Source organism: Falco rusticolus, chromosome 6, assembly GCF_015220075.1.
Source record: "Falco rusticolus isolate bFalRus1 chromosome 6, bFalRus1.pri, whole genome shotgun sequence".
Lineage (NCBI taxonomy): Eukaryota > Metazoa > Chordata > Aves > Falconiformes > Falconidae > Falco > Falco rusticolus.
This window is the reverse complement of record NC_051192.1, coordinates 82,432,195-82,456,313: the sequence shown is the minus strand read 5'-3', so window position 1 is coordinate 82,456,313 and position 24,119 is coordinate 82,432,195. Positions and strand designations below refer to the sequence as shown.

General features: G+C 37.1%; 1 protein-coding gene across 3 annotated transcripts in view; it reads right to left on the bottom strand.

Moving 5' to 3' along the window:
* BCKDHB (branched chain keto acid dehydrogenase E1 subunit beta) overlaps positions 1-24,119 on the bottom strand; it is a 131,867-nt gene that overhangs the window by 64,815 nt on the left and 42,933 nt on the right. The window contains exon 9 of one of the 3 annotated variants that reach the window (XM_037391348.1): positions 7,306-9,891. The exons of the other annotated variants lie outside the window; for them this stretch is intronic. Coding sequence (XP_037247245.1) covers positions 9,844-9,891 — 48 coding nt within the window. The 3' untranslated portion in view covers positions 7,306-9,843. Of the gene's footprint in view, positions 1-7,305; positions 9,892-24,119 lie in introns of those variants that run through there. 3 annotated transcript variants of the gene reach the window in all.

Below are 24,119 nucleotides of genomic sequence, written 5' to 3'. Positions count from 1 at the left end.
CTCCAAAGTTTGGTCTCGTCTGTTAAGCTTGATGAGGGTGAACTCCCACCCCTTCCATATCATTGATAATGATGTTTAAACAAGACAGGTCCTAGTACAGACACCTGTGGTACTTGCTTGCCACTGGCCTCCAGGCAGAATATCATATTCTACCCATTAACCATGGCCCTCCAGACCCAGCCACGCAAACAGCATTTTACTGCTCCAGCTGTCTGTCTGTTCAGATCGTAACTTGGATACAGGAATATTCGGAGAAATAGTATCGAAAGCTTTGCTGAAGTCAAGGTAAGTGTCATCCATTGTCCACAGATCCAGACATTTTTATCATCGAAGGCAATCACGTTGGTTGAGCAGGAGTTAGCCTTCGCAAGGCCATGCTTACTTTCCTTCATCTTCTCCTTAATATGTCCAGAAATTATGGGAAACTTTCAGTCTGGGTGAAGAACACTAGTTTTAGTGATTAAAACCAGCATCAAAGCATTTACTGATAATTCTTTTATGACATACGTCTTCCTAAATTTGGTCATGAAAAGGCAACTGAGCACTCATTGAAGCAAGAGACACGCATCTGTAAGCGGTTTGCTGCCAGTGAGATGGCCCACAGTAGGGGGCACCCCGTCAATCCCAATACACATTTGCAAAACTGTATTCTATATTATTACTTCAAAACTGCAACGGTGTTTTTCTTTTTCACACAACTCTTCTGTCACATCCAGATGACGGGGCAGAGTGCACCCTCAGCAGTGCTGCAGATGACATAAAACTGGGAGGAGTGGCCAATAGGTCAGAGTTGTGCTGCCATTTAGAGGTACCTGGACAGGCTAGAGAAGTGGGCTGGCAGGAACCTCATGAAATTCAAAAAGGGAAGTGCAAAGTCCTGCACCTAGGGAGGAACAACCCCATGCACCATTATATGCTGGGAGCTGCACAGCTGGAAAATGGCTTGGCAGGAAAGGGACATGGGCGTTCTGGTGGACACCAGGTTGACCATGAGCCAGAAATGTGCCCCTGCAGCAGAGGTGGCTAATGGTATCCTGGGTTGCATTAGCCAGTCAAGGAAGGTGATCCTTCCCCTCTACTCAGCATTGGTGAGGACACGCCGGGCGTGCTGTGTCCTGTTCTGGGCTCTGCAGTACAAGAGACATGGACATACTGGAGAAAGTGCAACAAAGGGCCACAAAGATGAATGAGAGACTGGGACTACAGGATCTCATCAATGTTTATGCATACCTGAAGGGAGGGTGCCAACAATACAGAACCAGGCTGGTTTTCAGTGGTACCTAGGGACAAGACTGCATAGCTGCTTTATGCTATTATGCTGACATTGCATTATGTGCTGGTTAAATCTCACCGCTTTGAAATCCACATCAGGGTGGATCTTTTCCCCAGTTTAAAGTGTATGCATGGCAAGAACAGTTCATAAAGAACTAATGTGACCACAGATGGGATGAACATATGAAACATCTGGCAGAGAAATGTTAACGCAACCATAAAACTTACTGCCTTAATACACCAGGATTTTATTATTCCAATATGTATCGTTTTACACTACAAATGCCAAAAATAATTCTGAAAGACTAACACAGCTCCTTCCTGCATAGCACCAAAAACAATGCTGTAGTGTGAAGACAGTGGTGCAGAGATAATAAGAAATGAAAACAAGCACAGAGTAATGCAAAGAAGCCCAGAAAATTTTAAAAATTCCTATCAAAACTAAAACATTTGGCTACAGGACTAAGTGGAACATCCTAAGAAGCAATGAAGGCCATAACTGCTTTATTATCTACTCTGTACATCCTACACAACATTGTCAGGATATGCCCGAGATGTTCAATGGGAAGATTTATAAGCTTCCTGCAAAGCCAGGAACAGATTCCCAATGTGTTAGGCACCATAAAAATACAGGAGAAGCAGAGAATTCTTCTCCAAAACAACTTTCATTTTAAATAGCTGAGGTTGTGAAAAGAGAAGAGAGATACGACACGCAGTGGGGTACATCTCAATGAAGTCTGGGCTGCTTGATGTAATTTTTAATAGAAGACTGTCTTCTGATGCCTTGCAGTAAACTTTTTTAAAATAACACTGCTATAAATCTTCTTGTAACACTTCCATAACACCTTTTTATGTACCCTACAAGAGTTAGTTACTAAGAAAACAGCAGCTGCTATTAATTGTAATAGGATGTGAAGGCAATGGGGAAAAGTTAGGTTTTGTGCAGATGGATAATCCTGCTTAACCTAAAACTATTTAGGAACATATTAACCAACTTCAGTAAGAGACAGGCAAAGAAAAATTACTTCTGGAATTCCATAGCGTGACTTCTTGATATCCTTAAGGCATATTGCTACATATACACTGGAATCAATTGTTTAGGAAAGAAAACGGATTCAGAAGTCAAAAGGAAATTTGAAAATAAAAGCCACGAGGCTCATTCTTATCACTTCATATATAGTATATTGATTTTACTGCATTCTTGTCCTTTACCTCTTCACATCTCATTTGTTTTCTGAAACTGGAAGCTTTCCTTAACAGTGACAATATTTTTAATACACATTTGGTGCAAGGAGTCCCTGTTTACTTCTGAGGACCCCACATACAACCTGGTAAAAAAAAAAAAAGCTTATTTTGACCAAATGCCTTTAAATCTCCCAGTCATCTTCTAGTAACAACTATGAAAAGATTCCTTAGTCTTTTTAAGTATAAAGGCAACTGAACTAGTGAAAAATATTCGTGAATCCACTGGACTATTAACTCATAATTCCTCAGTATTTTGAGCTATATTTTCCTACTTAACCATAATTAAATACATCTAATAAAAAAAAATCTTTCTTTCTGAATGTGTAGTGTAAAACATAAAACTTAACAGCAAATGTTAAAACAAGAATGTCAGTGGCAGCCTCCAAACTTCACCAGGCTTGCCAGTAGTTAATAATGCACTACGGAAAAATTTGTCCTTCCTTCCCCCACTAGACTGCTCTTTAATTTGCTGTTTATAGAAGCAAAATTCAGAAGTCTCGGCAAATACAGATGGACAATGCTGCACCAAAGCCATCCTTTTCACTAAAGAGGTCCTTTTCATCCCCAAAAATCTTCATGGGCACATTATATGACCCTCTTCAAGCCTGTGTGGCATTACCACATTCAGTAAACGTTCCATGGAAAGAAGTCCTTTTCTGAGACTTAATATTCCCTTATCATTTTAATTACACTGTTAAACATACAAAACAGAGTTAACTTGCTTCCTCAGTTTTTCTATATTCATGCTCACAACTAACACTTCTTTTAGGTCTCAGAATTCGTAACTCTAATAGCAAATTAATATTTAAATCCCAGATTAGTTCACCCTCCTTTTGCCTTTCAGGAAGTATGGGCATATTGTTTATTAATAATTGCAGATTTTGAAAATTGCAGCCGTCCAACAAACTCCTGGAATAATCAGGCTGTAATACTACATATCCTTTTCACTATAATACTTTTTTTATTTTTAAAATCCAAAACTGTAAGTTTGAGTGTTTGTTGAGGCTCTAAGCCACTTTTAACGGAAGACTGCCACCTTCTACACCCAAATAGGCAGAGAAAATACCCACACTGCCTAAGATGCAAGTCCCAAACTCTTAGAGGCATCTACCTCAGGACAACCAAGACACCTAAACTCCTGAGACATTAAGAGGATGTTGCTAGCTTTATTTATCCCCTTCCTCATAACCCCCACCTTTCCCTTTCCAGCATCCTAGCTATTCCAGTTGCTCAAACTCTCAGAGTCATATGGAAAACTCAGACAGTGAAGCAGAGTCATAAAACACAATGAGGATGAACAATGGCTCAGATTCCTACAGGCAATTTATTCTTTTATTCTTTATAAAAGATGGGATCTTGGCCAGTTCTGGAATAGCTCCCATAGACAATATATTTATTTGTAAGATTCCTAAGTCTTCTGTTAGCCCAAACATACTACACTTTCTGTGCAGAACACGAGACAAACAAACTCCCAGGTATTTTGAAGGGTGCAAGAGTAGGCCAGCTAATTCAGTGTCATACCCACATCCCAACACACACATGAAAACACCGTCTGGAACAAGTCTTAGCAGTATTCATCCACAAGCAAAACACTGTGCTGCCAGATACGACCCACGTAACAGTCCTTAGAATGATTTTATTGAAGCTAACTATAGGTTTGGAAAACTCAAGTAAACAATTATTCTTAAAAGAAAAAAAAATAAGAAGAGCATCAGGTCACCAAGAAAATAAGTAAACAGTCTGAAATGTTATTGCTGAACCTATGATAATAATTTCATTCTCATCCATAAAATTGCTCGGTAGTTTCTAACCTGATTCAAATAATCATGTAGGACACACAATGGAGCGTCACAGCAAAAGTCTTGCTTTCATCAACTCATGACACCAATAAAAGATGCACAGAAACTATAAATGTAAAGACAGTGGTTCAGATAATTACATTAAAACTGTAATGAAAAACCTAACAAAATATATAGCCAATCACACAGGCTATCAGTCAATAAGAACATGCAGCATTTGACTGAAAGCCAGCAGGTAGACCAACAGGAGACTGATGCAAGATAGCCTGCAATTGTCATTTACTACCTAGCTACCTTTTCTATTTTCCAAACGGAAAACTTTAAACGAAACTGATGTTTCTTGAAGATGTACATGAAAAGAAAGACTGAGAGAAGAAGGATATAAGAAAAAGGATATAAGAATATAAAACAGATAGAAGAAAAACATGAATTCTGGAAAATAAGTAGAGCAGAAATGTAGATGAAGAAAAGAACAAGAAAAAAAAGGCCAAGGCAAGACAGATGCCAAGTTGCAGAAAGGACTTGGATGCAAAGATACAGAGAAAGGAACTGAGAAGTGCTGGCAGTATCAGTTGTGGCATACCACGTGTCTTTTTTTCACCCTGGTTCACATTGCAGTTCTAGCATGACCAGGACTGCAATGAGACTGTTAGGGCATGAAAACCCACAGTTAGCCTGATGTATGCAGTTTGCTCTTTATCCCCATACAGTGGCTCCAAAGATTCCCTTCCATCTGTTTCTGCTTCGTTGTAAGACTCAAGCCTGATGGTCTTCCAAACCACAAATGTAACTTTTTACCTTTCTCTTTCAGGAGAAAAAAAAAAAAATTACACCCACAATGCTCAAAGAATCCCTTCTAAGACATAAAGTATCTTCAGGCTGCTACATCAAACCGATCTGACAAAGCACCTCACCAACCTTTCAACAGCAAAAGATTGTGCCAAGTATCTTCCAAACCTATGTTTTAAAAGTTACTATATCCCTTGTTTATGTTCTTCTGAATCATTTTTCTGTATTACTTCCCATTAAAATTAATTTTTCTAAAGCAACAACTAATTCCTCTTTTCATTCTTTCAGTGCTATATTTTGTCCTATTTTTGTTCCTTCTTCATCAAAACCATCTAATCAATCCTCAGCTCATTTCTTTAATCTCCATTCTTTTCTACCAGTTACACATGCTCCATATCTGACTGATGTCAACTTATGCAGGAATTAATAGTAATTTTTGAGGTATATACTAATTTTCAGCCTGTTAGCAAAGGAAAGGTGGGTTGTGCAACCTGATCTTATTTTTCTGTCCATTTGTCAGTCTCCTGATAGCCATTTTCGAGCCAAATGAAAGTCTTACAGATGTTAAGATCCTGCAAACTTAAAAAAAGGAAAATGTCCATCTCTCCAGATGAGGCAGATTAGTACTCCTACTAACTTAGTAACCCAATAAAAAACAAGCTGTACTTAACACTATCTTTCCCACAGCTCTTTCAGCAGCCAGTAAACACCAATAAACTGTTTTTATTGCTACTTTTTGTCTAGCCAGCCATTAAAGGAGGAGTTCAGCATCCTAATGTAAGTAAACTGAGACTACGGAATGGTGAATGGTAAGAAATATGGAACATAAATCCATAGAAAAGCAGGCTTCGTTACTCATGCAATAATTTTTTTTTTCTTTATCATACTGTTGTTATGCAAACTAAAAAAGTACATTCATTTCTATGCCTTCATAGCATTGCACGGGAGGAGAAAAGATAAAAGTCAAATCCAAAATCCATGGAACCTGTATCTGAGAGTTCTCTGGGTTTTTTTCAGACTTCCATTTCATGGAACTTTTCTACTATGTTGTTGGGATTTTAAAATCATTAACACAGTTATCATTCAGAAATTTGCCTGTAACATTTTAATTTCCATTAAAATAACAAAAAACATGAAACAATATGTTATTTTCTATTTAAGCAACTACTCTGTTGCTTCTACTCCCATAGCTTTAGCTTGGTATTTTTGATGAGTCTCAGTCATTCCAGTAATTTGGATCTGCCTTCTTTTTCCCCAGAAGACTGACTACAGTTGCAATGCTTGGGATTATTGTAAAACATTACTTCTCAAAATCAACTAATAAAGATCACATCACACAGCTTCAGACTTTTTGTTACATACAATTGGTTGAGAAAATAGGAAAAGTAAAAACTGCAAATTTATATAGACTGAGTCATCATGTAAACAGAGGTTGAGATTCAGCAATCTTTCTTTTATAAACTCAAGTTTTATAATCTGTTTTCTGGCAAATGTCACTATTGAGATCTTCCAGCACGTTCCATCAACATCTGTCTTGCATACCCAAGCTAAAACCAATAAAAAGATTAATTACACCAAAATAAGAACCTCTCCCGATGCTCAAACACATTAAAAAGGTTAATCATGTGCCTTTTAGTCCTATTTACTCAACGAAGTACATTCTTCATTTCCATTAAGTTTAATCATCTTTGTGCACAAGTCACATGCTACTTAGAGCTACAGTAAGCCAATGACATTTGATGGGTTAGCACAGGACAATAAAGCAGTAACATGCAGTAAAGTGACCTAGAAACTGTCACAAAATATATGCATTTTCATTGACGTCAAAGGAAGCCTCTTCAGTGACAATCACCAAATATGTCAAGTAATGTCTGAATTATCAGACTTCATAATGGAGCTACATTTAATTGCTACATTGAATCTTTTAGCCCAAGAATAACTACTTTGATCACTACAGTGATTTTAGAATGTACACAAAAGAAAATCTATTAACCAATAAATATATTATACTTTTAAATAGCCTCTCCTGATGAGCAAAAAAATTTGTGAAAGTAACCTGGGAAAAACAGCGTGTTTTCATTAATTGATACAAATTTTTCCATTTTACTGATCACCATAGCATCAAAATGAGTCAGCAGCACAAACAAATTATCAGCATTGTTTATATATATCCATATGTATTTAGTGTATACTCCTCAAAGAACCAATTTTTTTTGTTTGTTTTATTCAACATGATACAGAGACATTAGCATTTTTCACTTAGATCAACAGCTTAAAAGACATGTTGAAATGTTTACATGTTTATCAACTAAAAGAGTCATCTTTGTACATGACAGAGTAAATCAAAGCCTGCAAATCATTCACTTGAGAGTTCTGAATATTGCTGAATAACGAAGTATTTGTTCCCTCTTTTCTTCTTATCATGTATTAACATATCTGAGACACAGTGTTTAGAGCAAACACTTTGAAATGCAATCCTAGACTGTGTCCCACAAAATTTTTTCTCCCAAATAATTTAGGCAGTTTTTATGTTCAGCAGCTGGCATGATGCACAAAAACAACATGAAGCTGGCCTAAGAACCATACAAGGTGCAAATGAGCCCTTCTTGTCTGAAGCTTTTGATTTCCTAATGTAATACTATTGAGTAACACTCACTCCAAGTCAGAAATTAATTCTGCATCGCTGTAATCATTGAAATGCCTGTAGAGATCTCCTCATTTACATTCTTTATATATGCAAGGACCAAAGAGAGAAACATTAAATACAGATCCCTAGAAATACCAAGGAGCTTTGTACATCTTAGAGCGTGGCAATGAAAGAAGCATAACCAAACTTGTCAGCTGAGCAAAACTATACTGACCAGAACATCAATTCATTCTTGGAGAGCAATAATTAGCAGAGCTGTAGATGTTTTATGGATCTTTTATAAAACTTGGTTTGATGGAGGAAAGGCCAGAGGGAAGACCAATTACCCAGCACTGTAGGTGGTAAACAAGATGTGGTTGTTTTCTAGTTCTCTCCATTTCCTTACTCCAAGCAACATTTGCATTTCCTTACAGAAAACCACTGTACACTCCTTTTCACAGAAGCTCATCAACTTACTGCTCAGTAATAAAAATCTGTGTTCTCTGATATTCTTCGGACTCTTGTTTTTGCCGAATGCTTTTCATGAGCAGGTTTATCACAGTTTCTAGATTTCTCAGGTAAATTTTTCTAGAGTAGAATGTAATCATGTTAGAGAGACTGTTGCTTAGCCTCTGTTGTCACTTAATTTTCCTCAAAGGGGAATTGCTAAAGCAGATATTAAACAGCTAGCATGCAGAATTCAGAAAACTGGAAAAAGGGACTAAGTGGTTGTATTGTAGTGCCTTGAAGAAAATTAGACAAATATCTAAATCTTTAAAAGCTACTGGAAGCCCAAAACTATGAACATAGCTACATTAGACAACACAGGAAAAAGGAGATATTAATACATAATTTATAAATGTTAAGACCACAGCACAAAAATTAACTAACTTGCCAAATATCTTAAGTGGTACGTGGCAGAAAGGACTTGTAAAGTACTTGACAAACACTAATCACAATCTCTTCCTCTATACTCCTGCACTTTTAATGTTGTTATATAATTGAGAGGCTTAGTGCTTTTATAATTTTAGATTGTTCAAAGTCTTTTATTTAAATATCAGCATTTCTGTATTACCACTAAACACTTTATTTCTTTAGAAGTTTGTCAACATATACAAGATTCACAATATTTTAAGAACACGTATGGTGAAAGTTTAAAACCATCACAACAGCAATTTCCTCAGTACTTTCCTGAATCATCAGCCTGCTCAATCACGTTGGTTCTGACATTAATTTAGGTGATAATGAAATAAAGATGAATAGAATAAAAAGTACAGGAGGGCGGGCGAGTCTTGACTTCTACTTTACAGTGACCTTTATTTTGATTTTTTCCCAATACTGAAAAAATGGGGGTTTACTGTACTGTATTACAGGTCAGAAAAGTACTTAACACTATGATGCTTTAAGTAAACAAAGTTACAATCTTATTAAATATTTGACAACTAGTGAAGTCACAGAAAAAAATATAGCTGAATTTATTTTCTGTAATAAGCAAATTCAAATGAAATACTAAATCATTTCCTAAATAAGAAAGGTTCCATATATTAGTGTTTTAATTACGCCAAGTAATTGTCCCAAGAAAATCTCTACATTTTGCACCATTTCATTAGTTTCATTACATTTCATTAGTGCAAGCAAATGTAATTAGGTAAAAACAAACAACATTTTTAAGGTTTAACTTCAAATCAGCTACACCAATTCATGATGATGCTTTTTAAAATCTAAATGCATACATACCCAGTAGCATCTGCAGTAACTACTATATATATTTTTTGATTGTCCAGTAGAAGGGATAATTTACATATGAGTAGGTAGACAGATAACTCTGATATTTTTTTTTTACGAGAAAATAAAACCATAAAACTATATTAAATAACTGCTGACAGTATTTTTAAGATGTAAAAATCACATTTCCTTCTAGTCAATCCATTATTTGAAACATAACTAAGCAAAAAAAAAAAAGACAGCATAAAGATTTCTCTAACGTCAACAAAACACTGTAGCTGGTGATTAGAAATTAATTGTTTCCACAGCTTTTAAGTACATTTGTTGCCATCATATTGCAAATATTCAACACTAACAAATGGAAAACTAGAAGTCACATTGCCGTGCTTAGTAATCCAGATTTCTTTTTTTCTTCTCAAATCTAACTCTGTTTTCCTGTAAGGAGAAGACAGAAGAGAACACCACCTTCTAAATTTATTAAAGAATTTGAAATTTCTAAGGGAAATTTTCAAAACTTTGAAAAAAATTTGTAATTCAACTTTTGCTTTTAGTACTAAAATAATGAACCAGTTTACTGGCAAATAATAAAAAAAATGCCACTTACTCTTTAAATTCAAAACACACTCCCCTTCTGCAGTAAAGCCATTTAAGCTCTTTTTCCTTAAGAAACGTGTAATCTTCCAATAACAGCACTATTGTGAACTTCAAAGTCTAGGTAACATGTCAGTAAATACACCACAAATGCCAGAGATGATAATATAGTATAGATTAGTACTTAGTGGTAATGTCTGACCACATGCCAAAGGAGTGGGTTTACAGTTCTCATTTGCAGACCAGGGGACTTAATAAAACTGGCAATATGGGGTTTTTTTCGCTGGATGGAGAAATCATAATGCACTCTTACAGCATGACCATTACATTGTAACTAAGTGGTTAGAAATTACCACTTACTGTTTTTCTCATCTGGAAAGTTTGATTAACATTCTCTATAAAGAACTGCAAGTCTTAAGCTACAAGACAAACCAAAGTACAGCTCCAGTTCACAGCACACTGCACTGCTGATCTAAGTAATGTGACTACAGTTTAAACAGAATATTGCTCAAGTGGATAAATATCTCACATACAGTTCAAACGGAAGAAAGAATGAATTGCAAGATCTTAAAATGATATCACTGTAAGCATTTACAATGCTGGCAGCCTCCTCTACTCATGAAATTTAGGGAATTGTTTATCTGGCCCTCACATCACCTGATTCTAAGACATGATAAAGATTATTCTATTGTTTAACATTGTTATTTTTCATTGCTTCAGATTAAGACTTTACTAATTCAATTTCTAGCTGCTTTTCTTTTAATATGTTATCCTTCATAGTCTATCTTCAAACAGAAAACAGCCTGAACTAATTCCTCGTAATGACTTCTTTATTTAAATTATATAAATTATATAAATAAAAACCTTACCTATTTTTAAATTAAGTGAACTTGCAAAACAACAATATAACACCAGCATGTCTAGTTCACAAGCTACAATGTCGATTAATGGCAAAAGCATTTGCAGGGTAATCATACAGGTGAAAAAGTAGGGCAGGTAGAACAGCATGAACAACAGAATACAGGAAAAAAATTGTACTAACATTTACCAAAAGCAAAGTGCACCTGATTTCCCTGCATGCTTAGCACTGTTGTGAGATTCATTAAGCAATAATTAAAACCACACCACTTCCAGAATTATACAGATGGGTAGCTCTTAGTCAAGTCATGGGCAGAAAGGACATGAATCAAGAATATGATTACATTCCAGCACTGACAATTGAATCTCGTGCTTTTTCTCAGATGACACTGGTCCATCCTGCTTATGCTACCACTATGGCCCAACTTCTTCCATTCTTCTCAAAGTAATGATGACATATACCATAGCTTAGAATACTTCCCTTCATTTTGCTCCTTGTCCAGCATTTATGGCTTGAAGTACAGTCCAGTTAAAGTACAAGGGCTAGAAATTAATAGAACACTTCCCTGAAAAGAGATACCTGAAAGATGAGAGCAACAAGAGCAGTAGCAAATGCTGCAACAGTGATTCCTCCTGCTCTTTGTGTTTGGAAAAGACAAAGACAACCACTACAATCAAAGACTTTTTCTTCCTTTTTTCCTCCATGCCTCGCAGAGAATCAAGTTGAACAGCAAAGCTTTCCTCTTTTTTCAGCACAGAAAACAGAATACACTCAGGTGCCAATAATGAACTGGTACAAAAGATCTCCAGGGATAAAGGGCTGATATTAAAGGTACATTAGCTAAGCACCTTCCTAAAGATGGTGCCACATCATCACTAAGCTGCTCTAACCATTTTCTTCAGTTTAAAGCAACTGCAACTTGAAATTTATCCCAGAATATTTTAAAACATTACACAGAAAAAAGATACTGGTTACTTAAAAAAATATTTACAAGCACTTTTTAATAGAAGAATGAGATACTATGTTATGACTTCTCCCATATTAAGTTACAATTAACAATAAAGTAAATTATGCAAAATTCTGTTTCCAACAACATCACAGAAACTCATGGCCCCTTTCAGGTAAGATTCCTCTAACTTGCCCAGAAAACTTAGTTAATCATAAAATTTACAAAGGAATATGAAGAACAATCCTAAGACATTCCACATAGTCATTGCAGAGAACTATTAAAAATACTGAGTTTAAGCTGCATGTAAGAAACATAACAGGTGAGTACAGGCGTTATACAGCAATGACACCTATCAAAGCTACACTGTCACCTAGGTAAAGTTGAGGTGGGGTTAACAAAAGTCACTAGGTAAAACATTCAAAGCAAAAAGAGGAGTAAGGTGACTGATATGCTGTTAAATGCGCTGCTATACATGAAAACTAAATCTAAATATAAGCCTATATTTGCTATGAAATGTTATACAATTCGTCTACAGACAGATGTCTGTATAAAATGGAGTAGTATTGTAACCTTCAACTATAATTCCATCACACAAGGAAGTGTAGCACAAGACTATAACACACATCCCTCTCTGGTTTGGAACTATTTTTTTTTCCATATACCTAAATTCCTTCCACAAGGCTTTTTCCTCCAGGTGTTAGATAACATCAGCTTCCTTTCATCTCCATCCTTAATTTCACATTTTACACAGCTTTGCTTCAATGCACTCCCAACACCTTGCTTTAGCTTCACTTTTTTCAGCATAGGTAAAAAGCCCTAAATAAATGCAGAGGGCTATACAGGTATTGTACTACAATTGCAGGTTCCAGCAATGCCAGTCGCAGTCATTATACCCAACCAAAAAAATAGTATGACTCAGAGGCTTCCAGACTGTGAAGCTAACAATTCTCCACCTAATAAATCAAACTGGTACAAGTGGTGTCCATAATCAATGGGCAGCTACCAACGTAGCTAAGCAAACCAATTCAATCTTGCTGTTCTATCACAACATATGGGCAAGGTAACAAACACCTCAGCCAGCAGATTACATCATGCTTTGAGATACAGATGAATAATTTTAGCAGACGTAAACCTCCACAAAGAACAAACAAAAAAACCAGCTTTAGGTTGACACCCAATATGGGAAAGCTTGAGCAATTAAAGTCTGGCAATTTATATGGAACTAAATTTTTATAGGTCTTTTAGACAGTGTTAAATACAGGGCTACTACATTTCCTTTTAATTAAAAAAAATATCTATACACAACTGAACTGGGAGCAAGTTTCAAGCAGAACAGACAGACTAAGAACAAAAGGTAAGATTTGCCCCTTGAAATTCTCTCATTATCTGCAGAAGAGTATTTTGCACAAGAGGCAGCTTCTTGGTTCCGTACAGTTAGTACTATATATAAAAGATGACATTAAATCAGAGACAAGGTGGAAAAAATTGCTAAATACTTTGCTGGAATGTAGTACCATAGAAAAATGTATAATTATTTTTGTAAAAAAAATTTATTATTTATGTTTAAATAAGTCTTCAGGAAGTTCTTAAATGTCAGTTTTAAGATTCTCAAAAACACACATCAAATGAAACAACTTCTGAATTCTAGTACTAGCAGTTTTAAATATCAAAAGTTTATTTTCCAAACATTAAGAGATAAGGGGGAAAAAAAAGTAGCCTGATTTGTTTGGGGGGGGCGGGGTGTGGGGGGTGTGTGTGGAGCGGCACAAATTTACAGACCTGTTTTTTCCATTTTGACCACTATATAGTCACGCCATAATTTGATGCTTCTCATTTTAGGACATTTTTCATTACATTGTAGGACAGTAAATTTTTTTGGTTTCCTGTAAATGCATGCAAAATTAAGATGTCCACCAAGCCCATGCAAATTCTGTCCTATTCTATCATATGGTTAAGTGGAATATTATCATAAATTTCAGGACAGTGCAAGTTGCATACAAAGAACAAATTGCAAAGTATTCAGATTGGTTCCATCTATCTGATAAAAACAATATTAACTTACTAACATAAATAAAGAAAATCAAACATTTCACCATGGTAAAGGTCTTAATGTGTGTCAGAGCCTTCAAAAGGTGCGTAACAAGAAAATATAACAGGATAGCACACAAGAAAATAACTTTCTTCTATCATAATGAGTCAATTAGATAACCAAATATTCAGAATTTCATGAATTAATTCAGCTCACCAGATTTGCAGGGGGAAACAGTTAAACAGACTAAAAAAATTCAAGACTTGGGAGATTTCAGGAGTAATCCATAGTAGCTTAACAGAAAAAGTCACTGTAGAATATATTGAGTTTATTTAAAAGAAACCGTTGATTGTGGTGAGCATTGTTGTGTGGCAGACCAAAAATGAAAGCAGTCCATAAGTACAGGCTTTTTAGCACAAAACAAAGATAGGAGGAAACGTAAATTGTTTGTCCCTTCCCAAATTAGTAGTATTGGGAAAGGTAAAAGCATAATGAAAAGCAAGTCCAATCAATAGATCTATCAGGTCAGCAGTCAGCCTGTCATCCTACTAGGTACAGCTCTAAGATCTTTGCTAAATATCTCAATGAGTAAATATCTTAATGAAAAACAAAGATCTTTTCATGCAAAAAGAAAAAATCAAAAAACATTTACATTTGGAAATGTCCTTAACCTACGTAATCTATGCAGTGTATGTTTGTATTACAAGCATTTCAGCTTGCCTTCACAGGAAGCTCACTGAAAAGAAAAACCACAATAAGCCAAATACAATCTATTATGCTACTAATAAGTGCATATTGTGCAATAGTTCAGTAAAAAGCAGAATAAATCTTAGCATCACAAATTTCAAGATTATCTTAAAAATTACAAAATTATTTCAGAAATACTTAAAAATACATTATCTCAGGATAAAGGTTAACAATGCTCAAATAATAAGAATCTACAGCATCTGAATCCTAAAAAAAATAGTTTTTAAAAAAGTAGCCGGTTCAACTAAGTGATAACAGCAGGATAAACAGCTACAGACATTTAAAGAAAGGCAATACTGTAGAGAAGTAATAATTATCTCTATGGAAGAATGATTTCTACATGATTACCATGATGGAACTTCATCCCAACTTCCATTAGAAGTCAATCAACACCACTTGCAATGGAAAAAAAAAAAAAACAACACATAATGGAGCTAAAAAATAGCTTCTAACTATAGACTTCACACCACTATTTATTTATCTAAGTGCCTTTAAATTTGAAGCTTGTAATAAAGACTGTGGGCAGAAGGGAAAAGGTTTTATGAGGAATTCATAGACCACATCAGCACTATTCTCAGCCTTAACAGAAACTACACAGAAAGGCCTTTTCTCAATTTAATTGAAGTTTACAATAATTGAACTCAGTTACCACTTTTCAATACATACGTGAAAACTAGACACAGGAATTTAAAGATTGAGAACTACTCTTATATTGGGAGGAAGAAAGGAGAAAACAGAACTATTTTACAGAAACACTTCGGCACTGAGGTACTTCACTGAAACAAGATGGATAGGATGAAACAACAAGGATTCCATTCAAAGCTTTCCTGAAATATAGCTAACCGGAAAAAGCAAAAAAATGGTTTCTAAAATGGTTATATATTCTCATAACCTTAAAATGACTGCCTGCAAGCATGGGTCCAGTGTTGTGCTTCTGGAATCCAAGCTACAGCCCATGGAATGCTCTAGCAACCTGAAACTACAAGACCAAAAGACATAAGTTTCTTACGGAAACAATGACAAAGTTAACTGTCATCATGCAAGCAGTACAACTTAAATCACATTTTATAGGTACAAGATCCATTCAGTAAGATATCCAAGGAGCAACATGTGAAATGGCAAAAGATCAAGATCTGATAGCCAAGAAACATAAATCTGATCCCAAGATCCCTGTGCTACAATTTTACTGTCCAATGCCTGGTGAGTGCAGTTAATCCATAAAAAACCCACACCAGGCTCGCTGATCTTGATTAGATGAAGTAAACTTAAAGGAACGGGAACAAGCAGCTGGTAGCCCCTGCTAGTACACGTGGCCTATTATGTACAGAAAATCAAGGATCTACTGCTGACAGTTACTCAATCACTTTGATGACAAGGGCTGACAAAAATGCCACCAGCACATTAAGGAGAAAGCTCTAATAGACACTGTAGAAATGGCTCCCATCAAACAGCTCTCACTGACAGCTCTCACAGTCCTGTAATACCTTTATCAATGACCTGGACGAGGGGATCGAGTGCACCCTCAGCGACTTTGCAGATGACACCAAGTTGGGGGGGAGTGTTGATCTGCTTGAGGGCAGGAAGGCTCTGCAGCGGGGTCTGGACAGGCTGGATCAATGGGCCAAGGCCAGTTGCATGAGGTTCAGCAAGGCTCAGGGCCAGGTCCTGCACCTGGGTGACCACAACCCCACACAGCGCTACGGGCTTGGGGAAGAGCGGCTGGAAAGCTGCCTGGTGGGAAAGGACCTGGGGGTGCTGGTCAACAGCCGGCTGAACATGAGCCATCGGTGTGCCCAGGTGGCCAGGAGGGCAACAGCATCCTGGCTTGTATCAGCAACAGTGTGGCCAGCAGGACCAGGGCAGTGACTGTCCCCCTGTACTGGGCACTGGTGGGGCCCCACCTCGAACCCTGGGTTCAGGTTTGGGCCCCTCACTGCAAGACAGACACTGAGGTGCTGGAGCGTGTCCAGAGCAGGGCAGCGGAGCTGGGGAAGGGTCTGGAGCACAAGTTCTATGGGGAGCAGCTGAGGGAACTGAGAGAAACAGGGGCTCGGGAGGACCTTATCACTCTGCAACTACCTGAAAGCAGGTTGTACCAAGGTGTGTGTGAGTGTCTTCGCCTAAGTAAAAATAGACAGGACAAGAGGAAATGGCCTCAAGTTGCACCAGGGGAGGTTTAGGTTGGATATTAGGAAAAATTTCTTCACTGGTGGTCAAGCAGTGGAACAGGCTGCCCAGGGAGGTGGCAGAATCACCATCCCTGGAGGTATTTAAAAAGCACATAGATGCTATGCTCAGTGACATGGTTTAGTGGTGGACTAGGCAGTCCTGGGTTAACAGTTGGACTTTATGATCTCCAAGGTCTTTTCCAACCTAAGTGATTCTCTACGATTCTGAACAGCCTCAGTGGAAAACAGGCACACAGTTTGCCTTAATCTACTCCCCCGTGCTGTACTGCATACTGGTTCCCACTGTTGCTTCTTTCCTTTTGCTCAGATTTGCTCTTTCCAATGACAGGACAGATGTTTTTTCAGCCTGCCGAGCATTTATGCTGACCTCCATGGGGAGATCTGCAGAATCTTTCCTATAAAAGAGCAAGGCAACACCAAGTACCCAGAACATACATCCCTTCACTGGTCTGTAGTACACTGTTCCAAAGAAGCAACTTCAGAATTACCGTCATTGATAATGTCAATACTCAAACTATGCTTCTGCAAAGATACTACTATGTTTTTTCAAAATTCAATTATCCAGGCTCATATTAACCCCAAAACCCTTAATGCTGTAGTTCAGTTTACAGTGATTATATTAATAAGTCATGAAGGAATAATTCTCCACATTTATTTACACTACAGCAGCAACACTTCAAAGACACTTAGGGTGACTAATTAGGTAATAAATGAAAATCATCACTATGCATGGCAAATACTTGCCTTCTAAACAATACAAAAGCACAAAAACATGCACTTGCAAATTTTCACTTGCAAAAGTGACAACGGCAGATTAATACTAATCAATTTGATGTTTAAATAACATGCTCAGCTCAATTCAGGGTGAATAAAATACAGTAATTCGCACAATTGCTTAAGAGTACTTAATCCTGTGCTAGATTTCCTACTTCCAGTAACACATGCATTTCAATATAAAAAAATTCTACAGCCACAGAATTTTACCCTGAATATGACCAGCAAAGTACTGGGAAGTGTGCCATTTGCTTTTTAATCAATACCATCCCACCCAACAGTTCATACACAGAAAAATCCACACAGCCTAACTTCTCCAAAGCTTCCAAGCATGTCTGTTAGGTATAATGAAGGGGAAAAAAAGTTTTATCTGAAAACTTAATATCTAAAAGGGAGAAAAATTATCTTTATAACAGTTTTAGGTTATAAAGTGACAAATTTTATAGACATTTCATACATACATATATATATATATATATCTCATGTTTCAGGTTCTTGAGCAGCACCCTTCATGATAGCTTAGCCTTCCAATTATAACACAGCTGATCAAATAGTAGGAAAGTGTTACCTGCCTGGATAGAAACTGACATCTTTCCCGTTGCTGCACTAATGAAGATGTCTGCATCCACATGCAGCAGCTGGGGAGTCAGCAGAGGCAAGGCAGCAGTTTTATTATTAGCAGTGTACATTGAGAAGCGCATTAGTTTCATGTGTTCATGTCTACAGTTGAAGGTATAAAGGGGAGAAATAACTCCTGATCCCAGCTCCCTCATACATGAGTAACACACAGATGCAGGATGCTGATGTTGGAATAAGCACAGGGAATGCATTCTTTCACTCAAAAAAAAAAAAATCCACTGTGAACAGCTAACTCCTCTCTCTTTGAATCATAACCACTGTATCACTCATATTCCAGCCCTAGGGAATAAAGCAAGAGCTTTAGTCAAAAATCAGTGAAGATTGTCAAAGTAAACAAGTGTCTTATCACATTTTTCACTGGCCCATGAAATGACACAGTGCTTTGAGAATGTACATATAAGCAAGAGGCTCAGTAATCTAGAGACAGCCTTCACTGTCACATTTCTTAAGGAAGCTAAGGCAGCACATACTCTTTAACAAGCTTCTGTCACTTTTCTAACACATAACACCACAACTTTTTATGCTGATCTATTCAGCTACATATGGGAGTTAATACTGGGTTTCACTTTCAATCATCTAGAGGTAAAGCACAAAGAACTGCATTTTGTCTCATTCAGGAGCACTATACCAGAGCTCTATGCACACACAACCTGTACAATCCGTTCCACTTTTTCTGTGAAAGTCTTAAGAAAGATTATAGACCAGTGTATGTTTTCATGTATGTAATTTTTTTTCTGCGCTCAAAAGTAAACTGCTGATAGACTTGCCTTGCAAAAGGCTTGCTTCCACCTCCGTAAGGAAAATCTCCAACTTCTATCATGAAAAAGGAATTATAAATAAAACCATTTTTCTTCCTTTTAGGACAACTGTATGATACTACTGAGATCTTGCATTTCTTTCATGTGGCTGAAGTGGCTATGGTGACTGAGCAAGAATATCCTAAAAAAAGTTTAAAAAACTCGCTGAAGTCAACAACCTGTAATAACTACATGTAACCACCCAGGTACTTCACAGGACATCACATCACACTGCAGTGTTATGTAGAGTGCAAAAAACCAGATCACAAAGACAGGAAGGTTAGGACACATGTTGCATCAAGTCTGCAGTGGACCCAGACTTCTCAACTAAGGCATGATGCAAGGCTTGCTTACTAACCTAAACACACAGTTCATACATACAGTCCTTTAGGATTCACTGCCCAAGCAACCACCACAAATTATATCCTTCAAAGACTGAAGTGTGCTTTGAGCACACTGATAATCTGCTAACACTGAACTGACAGCAAAGTATCACAGCCCTGGGGACAAAAGCTTGAGCTACTCGGCTCTTCCATTAGATATGGTGGTAAGAACGCACGGTCAAGAGGAACAAGACCTGGATTCAATGCCTTGTCAGCACATGGGTTCTCCAGTCCAATCTTCCATCTCCCTGGGGTGTGACCTTGTTATCAAATTACAGGATAAAGTGGAGACCAGCCTGCTCATATTCTATTGCTGTTGTTACCCTAAATAGCACAGAATAAGCACCAGAAAACTTCCTGTTGTATGAGAGAAAACAAAAGGGAATGTGATTGCTCCTGTAAGGAGGGCACTCTCCAAAAGGAAAAGATCCTGCCCATTCCTACCTTTCTCTTCAGAATACCGTGTTTTATTAAAAGGCTTTACAGCACAAAAGGCATCAAAATCGGGCAGATTCAACTAGTGACACTTTCAGCATGATCTGAATCTTATGAGAACCGTTGAAGTTTCAGTGATCGTGACATACAAGCCCACTAGCTCAAACCCACGCATATAACCACAAAATAATATAGTAAAAACAGTCCTTGGCATCATAAAAAGAAAACAAGTAGTCAAGTTTTTTAAAAAAAGTTTCTCTGGTACGAACACTTCACAAAATTGAGAAAAATAATCATTTCAGAAGTTAGTTTTCTAAGCACATAAAGCTTTTAAAGCTCAGAAGAGACGTAACATCGAACTTCCACAGCATTGAGCCTATCAAACAACACAGGCACAGCAGTCACAACTTCAGCAGTTTGAAATATGTTCAAAGTGACAAATTCCAATTGAATATAGACAACTAAGGAATATACTGCATTTTATGTAGTTCAACTTTTTTACCTGCCCAGATTCTTGTGAAAAGCAACAAAGTATAAAATGCAGGTCTAAAATTTTTCCTGTGTGCCTTTTTAAGCTGTCAGCCTGTAAAATCAATTATTTCTCTGAGAAGGAATGCCTTTAAAAAAAGAGATTGCTAAATAATCTTGAAACAGGCTAGATCAATTTTCAGGGGCAAGGGATTGTTTGTATCTATAGCCTTTAAGTAAGGAAGGATGTCATTCCCAAGAAGTTTTCCCAAATTAAATAGTAATGAAGCCTTATGTAAAAAAAAAAAATATATATGTATATTTATAGAAATATACACACACACAGATTTTTTGCTTTTATTCTAGAAAAGGGGTGTCTTTTTTTTTTTTTAAACAGGCCAACTACTTATGTCCTTTCTGTCAGCAGTGGGTGTCATCTCTCAACCACACAATGAGGGTGCAACTTATCTCTCCTGACTTTACACTACTCAGTCAGGGCTCCCTTAACTTTTTTACTTTAAACTTTTAAACCAAGACATTTCCAGAGACCAGTCTATCTCATCCCAAAATAGCCTCTGAAATAGCTGGGATGAATGATGCTCAGGAGATATCCCTTCTCTCGAATAGTTGTATGAGCTACTGTAACTAGCTCAAACTTCAATAGTCATTCTTAGATTCTGAAGATTGACAAAAGAAAAATCTAGCCTCTGTTTGCACATTTACCCATCTCAGGAACTGTACTGAAAAGAAGTTTCAATTACTGCTGGGATCCATTCAGTGCCCATGGCAGTCTGCTCCAGGCAGGTGTACTCTCATCTTCTCATGCAGATTACAAATTTCAACCTACTTCAAAACTGAACATAACCTCAAAATCTTAGAAACGCAAAGAAAATATCTGTAAAATTAGGCAGCAAATTTTATTTATGTTCACTATGTTTATTATTTATGTTTATTTATGCTTCACTCAGAGCTATCTATATATTCATAAACATGCTCATAAGAGCAATGCAAAATCAAAGCAGCTGCCTAACTTGGTTAAAAAGAGGCCTCTGGTGGCAGTTGTGAAGTATAACTTCTCACAGTTTTAGGAATTATGTATTTTGATGACAATTTTCTACATAAAAACAGCTACAGAAAGCAGACTAAGCAGTTAGATTTGCAGTGAAAATTCTGACATATTACTGCTCATCTCCAAAGTACTAACCATGTCAGCCAATTCTTCTTCATGCCTATACCACAGTTGTCAAATTAGTCTTAAAGTTGCATATATTTCCACTTAAGTAAAGCATCTCATTCTTAATAGCTGCATTGAAAACTTCAGTATTAAAGTTAATTGTTACTATCTTTAGAAATGAGTCAAGTTAAGGTTATGAGACCTGCTCATCCCCCAACACCAACCATGAAGGCACCTTGATTTTGCTTAAAAATTACATAGATTGACATGGAAAATTCACAGAAGTATTCAGATATAATAATGCAGCATTTCTTGGGTAAGCACAATAATAAAATAAGCCTGCAGAGTAAAACACATCAGACTGGCAAATGCATACGACTTCTGTAAAATTCAATTCCTTTCTCCTTTCTATTTCAATTCCTGACCCACACGCAACAACATAGGGAACCCAAATGTTAGGCACATGATTAAGAACAATTACATGGCCTACAAGAAGCTAAACAAGGCTCCCGGCCTTCTAGAAAGAGCTAGCAGACAGAACCATAATAATAAAGAGAATTGTAACAGATACGTTAGGGTTGGCATAAAAGGTACGTGAATGGAGACACGTGTACAGAAACTGAAAGCAGCAGCACGCCAACAACTAAAATAACAGCCTGTACTGATCACAAAGGACACCATGGGGTGTGTTTTAACATCAGATCCCAAACTCCTGCTCTCCAGTAAGATCACAGGACAGACTCCCATCAGCAGAGGACCATGCATCCCGGCACCAATGAAATGGCAATAAGGTTGCAGTATATCTCATGCACCATCCTTTTCCTCTGCATCCAACAGGAGAAGATGACAGACATACTTCAAACATATGTAAGACAAGGAAAAACAAAGAGTTGGCCTGAGACCTAAGGAGGCTGATTAATAGTCTGAGGCAAAGGGCAGCCTGTCACAGCTGACGATTTGCTTATTGGTTGGACTGCAGTAAAAAGCAATCCTGTTATCATGGAAGAGTCCACAAATAGGACTTCAGCAGACCAATGGCCAATGGAGAATTTTCTCCGGCATGACCAGCTTTCTGCCCTTCTCTTGATCCTTGACACTGGCATCTCAGGAAGAGAATGACAAGTCCCATCCCAGAACTGACCCTGTAAGCCACTGTTATCTGCAACAGCTGCACCAAGCAGTTCCTCTTGGGATGAGGCTACAGCAAGCAGCTACAACTATCATTTCCATCCTTCTATTTATGCTGGCTATTACATTAAAAGCTGTTCAGGATGCAAATTAAGTTAAAAAGTTTCAGTGTTGCATACTACAAATGCAAACCACTAACTATTTTCAGCTGAGCAGAACAGACAAGATCTACAGAAGAAGATAATTTAACATTTCTCCCATCAGACCGGCCAGCCTGCAGCCACAGGAGCAGTGCTAAAAACATGTATTATTTGGTATTTATTATCATCAATAGCTGAACTGCCTAGCCAATGTGTACTAAATTTCTCTTGAAATAACTCTTAATTCTTAAACTCATTAACAAATTTAAAGCAACAGGTCTATCTGTTCCATCTGTTTATGCCAGATACCTTAAAAGATGTTCATGACTGAACATAAGCTGAAAATCTTCATGGAATATTTATTTTTAAAGAACAGATTTGCAATACATTGTACAACTAAAGCTCTGCACTTCCTATGCACAGCTATATTTTTTCATGACAGCATTTCAGTGCAAGTCCCATCCAACAAAACAAACTTAACTGCTCTTTCTAAAGAGATGCTTTGTTTTCATAGAATGACAGCTCAAATCTTTGAAAAAAGAAAAAAAAAATTAGCTACAAAAAATATTGAATAATTTCACTTGTCAGAAGGGATTGTAAAGGATTTATTACTGCCAAAGTTTCTCTTCATATTGATGACAACAACTCAACATGTTTCATTTTTTTTTACAGACAGAAAGTACATCCAAGTAACACGAAATATACTGCAAACACTGAGAACACTTCAATGGAGAAGATCAAATTTTTATGAAGTAACACATAGCTATGCGTTGAAGTATCAACTTTTTTACACATCCACAACCAGACAATAGGACTCCATCCAAACCCACTGGCAGTGCCTCAAACAAACATAATAAAATTCATGCTACGGAGCTTTGCCATGGTGTAATGGTTCACCTTTCCCTTTATCACAATCTGTTTATGTTTTACCTGACAAAGAGAAAGCCCCTTATTGAGCAACTACAGAATGACAGAACACTTGTCTATGCAATTAAGATACTCCAAATACATGTATAGTCAGATAAGGAGGTGTGCCTGACCTGCCCTGTTTAAACATCTGTACAATCTGACTTAGTTGTAGATACACCGTATTGCCTTAAATTAAAAACTGCAGGCAGAGAAGGTACCTGATAGAATCACAGGACTTAATCAAGCCCATGGCTCTTGTCATCCTTATGGTTATCTTACCTCAGTACACTACAGTTACTAGGCCTGAGTTAACTAAGCTGCAGACATCTCTCAAATTTCAGAGTAACTTGACCAGCAGCATAAAATAAGCTAGTGTACAGCAATTTAATTAGGACCAGAGTTGTTAGTCACAGTCCGGCAGGAATGGATTTGCCAGCTTAAGGAAGCTCACA